At 43.1% G+C, this 8,701-nt stretch overlaps 1 protein-coding gene across 1 annotated transcript; it reads right to left on the reverse strand.

Annotated features, from left to right (window-relative positions):
• Nucleotides 1-3,874: 3,874 nt before the first annotated feature.
• Nucleotides 3,875-7,934, reverse strand: LOC128754189 (glutaryl-CoA dehydrogenase, mitochondrial-like). The gene is made up of 12 exons (XM_053856628.1): nucleotides 7,847-7,934; nucleotides 7,428-7,531; nucleotides 7,279-7,311; nucleotides 7,062-7,202; nucleotides 6,917-6,979; nucleotides 6,681-6,851; nucleotides 6,482-6,611; nucleotides 6,161-6,377; nucleotides 5,991-6,094; nucleotides 5,555-5,680; nucleotides 5,328-5,488; nucleotides 3,875-4,760 (listed from the first exon to the last, which is right to left on the reverse strand). Exons 2-12 carry the CDS (start codon nucleotides 7,525-7,527, stop codon nucleotides 4,687-4,689), a joined length of 1,320 nt encoding a protein of 439 aa, XP_053712603.1. The 5' UTR covers nucleotides 7,528-7,531; nucleotides 7,847-7,934; the 3' UTR covers nucleotides 3,875-4,686.
• Between the last annotated feature and the right edge of the window lie 767 nt (nucleotides 7,935-8,701).

An 8,701-nucleotide genomic window follows, 5' to 3' on the forward strand; every position in this document is an offset into this window, starting at 1 on the left:
TGTGGACTTGCCGCCAACTTTACAGCTCACTGACGTACTTTTCGAATGTTTAGCTGAGAGTCGCTACCGTAGCACAACAAGGTGTCATGGTTGAGAACACTGAAGCCCAAACCCAGTGTTCAGGACTCGCATTGGCGCTGTTGGTTACGGAGACTGCGGACCACACGTTGGTCCCCAGTGGCCCCTGCGCTTTAAGCGTAACAGCCTAAGAAAAAGTGCATCATGGGACCATGTGGTAAAAATATATTTTTTAAATCCAGAGTGCTTTGTACCGAGACACACCTGACAGTCTAATTCTGTGTCTGAAAAGTAATAAAGGGATATTAAAGTTAATCTTCTTATCTAATCTGCTCTCCCTAATCTCAATCCCTGACTGAGCAGACTGGGCAGATGCACTGTTTAAATGAAGTTATAGTTTAATACAGAGAAATCTTCAAGACTGAATGTTGTTTCCTCTGTAGCAATAACGTTGCATGCTAATGTTCATCTGCCATGTCGTGTTGAAATCCCTCTACATTGGGAGGGATTTGGGTTATGTAACTGTTGTTTTAAGATTTATGCCAAATGATATCATCCAGAAGGACAGCTTCCCGGCCTCACACCCCGACTGGATCGTTTTTTTAGATTTTTTTTAGGAGCTATTTTTGAAATACTACATTCATCTAATGCAACAGAAACATTTAAAAACTAATTTCTGAGGTGTGTTTTCCCACTGGCTTCAATATATCGCCACTATTCTGGTCATTGCTCTTTATTTTAAGCAAGAAACAGTAACAAAAATACATGAAACACATTTGAGAAGTTTAACCGACTCATGTCCGGATTATGACAGTATAGTATTTTGTGTCACCAGAGTTCAAATCCCAAAAGAAGTCCATTTTCCTCCTGCTTTGCCTTTCTGTTCCAGTCATCTGGGTCTCCCTCAAAGGGTGATACCAGCCTGTGTAAAGCAGGTCAAAGGTCAGGGGTTCATGAAAAAGCTGCTCTGGAATGTCTTCATTGCATCATGGGTTTTCAGGCATCAGTCTCCTTGGGGATGTGCAGGTTGAAGGATGGGCTGCTGATGTTGAGGCTGGTGGGGAAAATGGAAGGTATGTAGGGGATGACAGCCATCAGAGGGCTGGTCGATGGGCTCTCGTCTGGGGGGGTCACGGGGATGATGACGTCATCCTGATCCCACACGTGAAAGGCGTTCGGGTGCGAGTGGGTTAGAGATGGGGGGATGTTCAGGGGGCTGACCCCGTCCACCTCTCCTTCTTTTCTCTTCTCGTCCGTCTCGACTGGACCGAGCAGACAGTCTGCAATAAAATGCACCAGACAAGACCTTCATGAAGAGCACAAACGTCGCTATAAAACAAAGGGCTGTCCCTAAAAACAAGCATGCAAGATGCTGATGATGAAACCATGATCCGTCTGAGGAAACATGCAGTTTAAAATGTGTAAAAAGAAGTCTGGATAGATTTTACAATTTAAGACCCACGATCGCACATTATTGTTTATCAATATTAGAAGCCCAACAGCATGGTACAATGCCCACTCCAGTTTAGGAATGTGCCTGTCGCAAGTCGGTCAGCTGACCTGCAGAGGGAGGGAGCTTATCAGTGCCTCCCTAAAAATGTGCTGCAAATGTCCTGCACTCTCATGTGAATGGATTACACGTCATGGGGGGCCTCAGTAGTCCCTAAAAAAAAGCAAGATCCAGGCTGCGGGCCACATTTCTGTCCACTAAAATGCTCACTAGTTCAAGCAATGCAATGGAAGAAAGTGATAACTGAAGTGGGCTAACATGCACTGGAAGAGCTGAGAGAGGGAAAATCCCTAGATCAATGATGGTTGTTCCTTTTGTTTGGGCCAGATGAAGAGCAGCGACTCACTAGATTCACTTGAATTGAAGTAATAATATTGAAGCAAGCGATGATGCGTGGCTGATGATGTTTAAAAAGCAAGGTCAGAATAGCGGGGGTTTACTCGTCACTTACCCATGATGTCCAGCATGAGGTCTTTGATAAGATGACCCACAATGGCGTAGGCTACGGCGACCACAACCAGGCCAGCCATCAGGAGATAAAGGACTGACTTAGGCAGCTGGATCAGGTCCCTGGGTGGAGGGCTGTACTCCTTATAGAGGGGCTCCATGCTCTTCACTATAATGGGGAATGTACGTCGCCCATCTGTGTAGTTGTAGCTCTCCATGTCCCTGGTGCAGGGTCCACTGCTCCTCCACTTAGTCCATCAGGTCAAGCGTGAAGAAAGTCATCAATTCTGAGCTAAATCAGAATAAAAAGTCCGGCTCCATTTGGGAAGTCCAAAACAAAAGTTGTTGGGTTTTTTTTGTGAATGACCAAATAATAATAAAGAATATTTACAATGAACAAAACATGTATTACAGGAGGCGGACGTCCATCAGATAAGCATGAAGCTGCCCATCCAGGTCCAAGTGCTGTGTGTCCTTAGTGAGGTTTAATCCAGAGTGAGGGCGGTGACTCAGGAGGCGATATGAGAGGGATTATGCTCCTAATCACGGCAGAGTCCAGAGAGCCTCTCATCCCATCCAGCTATGATTAGGCTGCGTGATCTGCAGCTCACACTGAACTACTTCCTTCACCTGACACGCCAAGAGGCCTGAGCGTGCACCCTGAAACAGAAGAATGACATCTTGCACGTACAAAAATAAATAAAAATAAGTGCTTATTGCTCATTGAAATGGGGGGCTGAATGTTATGCAACAACTTTCATTCAACTTTCAGTCACTCTATCATGGCAAGTCTCACTAAAGTGCCTTGCCTGCACGCTCTTCATCACCCCCCTGGATCTCAGCCTGTTACTCTCCTTGAATCATGCCAAATACAAAAACAATTTCCCCTCTATATTCCTATTCTACTTCCTGCCTCTGTCATTCACACGTCTCTGTTTAATTCAACCTTCTTGTGCCACTCACACTCCACTCGTTTTCTACAACTCTGTCACTCCAATGCCAACAGAATGCAAACAGGTTAAATTTAACATGGAAAACAATTCACAATTTATTTTTTCATAATCTTCAGCAACATCTTTAAAGAAAAAACATGGTCAGTTCATATTATAAATCAACACAGCTAATGCTGCCCTCTTGTGGAAGTGCACTTTCCCTCATGTAATAATTTGGCCTTTATTTTCATTCAAGACGAGCATGGTAAAAGTGAAGTGATAGGGAAAAACGTTTTGTGCTTTATTGTTTAACTGCGCATGCAACAAATTATTATTTTCTCAAAATACTTTGTATATGATTCAATATCTGCAGTGTTACATACTCTGTAACCACGAAAAAGCGATGTGAGATGAAACGAATAAACAAAAAAATCAAATAACAACATAGTGTTCCTTCCTTATAGTCATGTATTTCTCCTATTTATTTATTTCTGTCACTTGGACTGCGACACGTCTACGACCACACTATAAAGGCACGTAACAGGATTCGTCGATAGGGGTCGCCATCACATCAGCTTCCAGTACACTGTCACTCACAGGATCCCAGCCAATCAGCGTGTGAGCTTTGAAAGGATGGGCGGGCTAAGCTAACCATTTTAGCTACACGGTTCATTGAGTAGTTTTGTATTAGCTCCCAAAAGACATTAATTGGAGTTTTAACAATGGACTTATTCTTCACCAAACCTGCGTCCACCCCGCAAAAGGACGCGGAGACGGAAGAGGAGCCCTTGGTGGTAGCAGAAAGAAGCGGGTTTAATAAAGTGACTGTTAACAACTCATTTATATGAATGTACCTCGCCTATAGCTCCTTAAATGTTAGAAATATTGATTGAACACTAACTTTTTGCCATGTTTTCTCGCTACTTTATGTGTGTAAGCAGCAAGCAGAAGTTGAAACTTCAAGTGGGAGGTGGCTGAATGAGAGTCAGATACAAGATTCTAGGTAGAAAAACGGTGTCATCGTCTGTGTTTGAAACCCAGGTTTGACCCAGTAGTTCATTGTTCTGCAGTTCGACCATTGACGACATCAGACAGCAAGTCCAACTCTTGGTGGAGAAGATCAACGACAGGCGAGCCGGTGACCAGGACGTCATCAAGAACTTCAGCAGTAAACTGGTGGAGGAGGTAGCTGTGTGCTTCACCTCTGACCGCTGAGGTCTGTCACTGAGAGCCGCTGCTCTGCTCTGCTCTGCCAGGCCACACGAACATGCCAGCTGATGCAGGAACACATGTTCACCTTCTACGAGGCCAACAGCAATGACATGCAGGTGAAGCTGCAGGAACTGGGCGAGATTTTCGAGAGATGTAGCACCCTCAACAAAGAACTGATGGAAGCCATGAAGATCCTACGTTTTCTCAGACCAGCCATGAACAAGACAGCTGAGCCCCAAGATTAATTTGCGGTTCGTCCTCTTCCTCCACTCCAGTTTGTGTTGGAATAATACTAAAATTAAGATGTTTGTTTGAGCTCGCAAGACATTCCCACTCATATGTTATTCATCAGTTCACGGCATGAGTTAATAAAGAACAGTTCAACTCCCGCTGATCTGCAGACTCTGGCTTCCAGCTTTTATTTACAAACCATAAAATAAACCTTCCCTTGCTTCTCTTGAGGTAAATATTACCTGTACAGATTAGATCTCCTTTGGACCCAGTGCTATATTCAGGAGACACTAACAATCCACCCAAGACTGTCTGTCTAAAACGCTCCGTCTTCTTTTACTTTCCAACGGTGAACGACTGAAGTCCAGTGATGGCTCTGCCCAAGATCAAGGCATGGATGTCATGAGTTCCTGAAAACAATGAATGGATTAGACACATTATTAAGTTGTTGGTCGGGACAATAAGTAGAACATGAAGAAAGATTCTACACACCAGCTCATTCAAACAAAAAGAACAATTGAAAACCAACATATAATGTACTTGTAATTTCAAATTTTCAATATTTCAATATTAATTAATATTAATTTTCAATATTTTTCAATCAGTGTTCTGTTTGAATAGTTGCCTTCATAGTGAGAAATGTGCCGAGCAACACCTTCACTGACACAACGCCTTCACTAATATGACATGTGACATAATGCTCATTTCACGCTCATTTTTTGTGTCGAACAATGGCTCAGAAAACAGTGGGTGTGAAACTTTAATAATCTCAATTACTACAATTCATTACACTGTGTTCAATAGAACGTATAGTGTTACAATTTTAGGAAAAAAATATTTTTTAGAAAACCTTCCTCAAGTTCTTGTAGGAATGGAATTTATATTTAAACTTGAGAACTGAAATATGAGTCTTCTAGTTAAGGAACATTAAAGTCAATGACTTGTTCTCACTGCATAAATGTCTGCCGTCTCCTCACCTTCATACGTGTTCACCGCCTCCAGGTTCATGACATGACGAATAATGTGATACTCGTCTGCGATCCCGTTCCCTCCCAGCATATCTCTCGCTTGTCTTGCAATATCCAACGCCTTCCCACAGCTATTCCTCTTCAACATGGAGATCATCTCTGGAGCCGCTCTATTGGCACATAAAAGGCATTTTTACCATCTGGACCAAAGTGCCAAGTCTTGTGAGCTGCCTTACTTCTTCTCATCGATCAGTCTTCCCAGAGTCAGGCACGACTGAAGCCCGAGTGTGATCTCTGTCAACATGTCGGCCATCTTCTTCTGCATCAGCTGGTTTCTGGCCAGTGGGACTCCAAACTGAATTCTGGTTGAAGGACAGAAATAGTTATTATTAGGATATTTAGTTCAATAATTTGTACATTAAAGGCCAAACAATAGCCTGAGCATCCATGTTAACTGGTTTTCAGGCTAACAAGACAATTCAGTTCTGTGGTTTTGTTTTTCTCGATTCTTTTTTATACGTATTTCTCCCACAGTTATTTGTGAACTTTGCGAAGTGTGAAGCCAGGGGAAGTGTGTTTGTGCTTCAGAAGTGTATGGATCCATGTTGCGCTCTCCTAGTGTGGACTTTAACTTAAGTAAACATGTTTGAGGGTTGAGAGAAATCCATGCACCTGTCCAAAGTGTACTGCCTGGCAGCGTGGAAGCAGAACTCAGCCGCTCCAAGAGCTCCCCAGGCAATTCCATACCGAGCATTGTTGAGGCACCCGAATGGACCCTGGCAGATAAACAGTTCAAACATTTCACAATCTCACATCTGTTTCCATGAGGATAAGATACTCACAGCCAGGCCGGAGACATGGGGCAGCATGTTCTCCTCGGGGACCTCCACCTCATCCATGAGGATCATGCCAGTTGCAGACGCCCTCAGCGAGAACTTTCCCTCGATTTTGGGGGTCGTAAAACCTTCCATGCCACGTTCAAGAATAAAACCACGGACCCTTCCGTCTTCACACTTGGCCCACACAACTGCAATGTCAGCCACGGGAGAATTTGTGATCCTGGAAGACGACAAAAAAAAATGTCATAATAGTGTTGTTTAATATGAGTTGAAAGTCTTATATCATGTGAAGTCAAAATGAAATGATAGCAACAAGCTGCTAACCATGTTTTGGCGCCACTAATAGTGAAGGTGTTACTGGAAGAGTTGTACTTGGCTTTGGTCTCCATGCTGCTAGGATCACTGCCGTGGTTCGGCTCTGTCAGACCAAAGCAGCCCAGGATTTCACCGCGAGCTGCCCAGACCAAAACACAACAAGTCAGCCTGCAGTCAGGAACGTTTTGACCTGCCACTCGACTCTCACCAAGCCTGGGAAGATACTTCTCCTTCTGGGCTTCTGTGCCGTAAGCATTGATGGGGTGCATGACCAGGGAGGACTGGACACTCATGACCGAGCGATAGCCGCTGTCCACTCGCTCTACTTCTCTAGCGATCAAACCGTATGCCACATAGCTAGTGCCCGCACACCCATAACCTGTCAAATTCAAACATTAGGTGAATATAAACGTTGTTAGGATCGGATGCAGATTGACGGGTTACCTTTAATGGTTGGCCCCAGAACGCCCAACTCTCCCATCTCTGAAACAATCTCACGGTGGAAATCTGTAGTGAAGATTTTAGAATTTTTATCATGATATTAACTAGTCTGATGAACTTCTTTTTTTTTATGTTAACTGTCGCTTACGTTCATGTCTGTTGGCCATGAGGATGCGGGGCATGAGTTTGTCCTGACAGTAGTCACGGAAGGAGTCCCGGATCATGATCTCCTCTTCTGTAAGTCGACCCTCCAGGTCCAGGCTGTCGCGCCAGCTGAATTGCACCTTTGCTGAGGGTTAAAACATACGCACTCGTGAAGGGTCACCATGACATGTGCCCGAAGGACATTCAACAGTTGTACTTACATGGCTTCCCAGATTTTTTCACCTCTTCAGCATCTTAAATAATCAAAATGAAAACATAGTTATAAAGAGAAACATGATGAGATTTGTATTAGAAATTTAAATTAAAGTAATTCTCTTAACAAACAAAGGTTTTCCATGTGCATGTGTACCTCTGGCGGCTGTAGCAGCAGTGCCTTGGGTTCTGCATGCATTGACAGCAACACACTTCTGGGCACTGGAGAGAAGACGACTGACACTTCTGAGAGCCATGGTACTGAGAACAGGAGAACAACAACGATCAACAACCAACCCGCATGTGTTACTGACCGCTATATTGCCGACTCCATGTCGTTCACCGCAAAGATCAGTGATGTCTTGTATCGACATTCACATCAAATAATAAGAAGGTGAGTTATAAAACGAATTAAACGAAACGAAAGAGTAGACCAAATATATACAGTTAGTTATGTCACTATATAAAGATACAAGGTTGGTAGTTAGATGCCAGATTGGTTCTGGACGGTTATCTACAAATAACGTAGACGAACTTCTCAAACAACATCAGCATCAACAGTCTCTTGCGATTTACCTGATGTTTATCTCAGTTTTGCTAGCTGTGGAGATCCTGCTTTATTCAGCGCTGAAAGTTGCTTAAGTAACATACGCCTGTGTGTGTTACGTCACTGTGTTACATGATGCTATATGTGGGAACATTCGTCCGCCATGATAGTTGAGGCAAACAAGCGGCTGGTGTCACGACCAGATGATATTCTATACAAATATCCGTCATTTAAAGAAAATATATACAATTTCAACACGTTAGTGTAACGAAAATGTGTGCTAATTTTATTTTTAAGCGATAGTAAAATACATGGCATGGCATTTGCCACATCAAAGATGGCGGCCTCCTACTACCGCTTGTAGGGGGTGTGTGGAGGGAGTCAGCAAGTTAACTGGCTGTTAAAAATAAAGCTCCACACTCCGAATGTCACTTGTGTAAGTGCCACGTTCGTTGAGAACATCAACAACAGCAGTCATGGTCATGGGACTGTTCTTCCTCAACCTTCATTATATAACTGCTTTCTGTTGTGTATACAATTTGAGTAGTGAGACATGTAGTATTTCCTACTACTTATTCAGTGTGGCATTAATTCGATTCAAATACTTTCATTGTCTCCCAAGACTAAACTCCACACTAGTGTAGTACAGCTACCACATTCCTACGGATTACTATGGTGTCAATGATTTTTTGTTAAATAGCATGTTTCTTTTTTTTTTTTTTTCTTTTCAAAGAAAAACAATTTGCAATATGATCCGAGAAAATAACTTTCTAGTCTTGGGATTTGTCCCAGCAGTGGATCAATTGTGTCTGGCTTCTAGCGTCATGAGAACCAGTATACGTTTTTAACCAACTACGTCAATTAGGTTTAGGTTTTGGTTAAGA

This window comes from Synchiropus splendidus, chromosome 2 (genome assembly GCF_027744825.2).
Source record: "Synchiropus splendidus isolate RoL2022-P1 chromosome 2, RoL_Sspl_1.0, whole genome shotgun sequence".
In the NCBI taxonomy this organism is placed as follows: Eukaryota; Metazoa; Chordata; class Actinopteri; order Syngnathiformes; family Callionymidae; genus Synchiropus; species Synchiropus splendidus.

Coding starts and splice junctions, on each gene's coding strand:
- LOC128754189 (XM_053856628.1), bottom strand. CDS start 7,527: ATGGCTCTCAGAAGTGTCAGTCGTCTTCTCTCCAGTGCCCAGAAGTGT. Junction 6,980..7,061: donor CATGGCCAACAGACATGAAC/GTAAGCGACAGT, acceptor TCTTCACTACAG/ATTTCCACCGTGAGATTGTT. Junction 5,681..5,990: donor AGGCAGTACACTTTGGACAG/GTGCATGGATTT, acceptor TCCTTCAACCAG/AATTCAGTTTGGAGTCCCAC.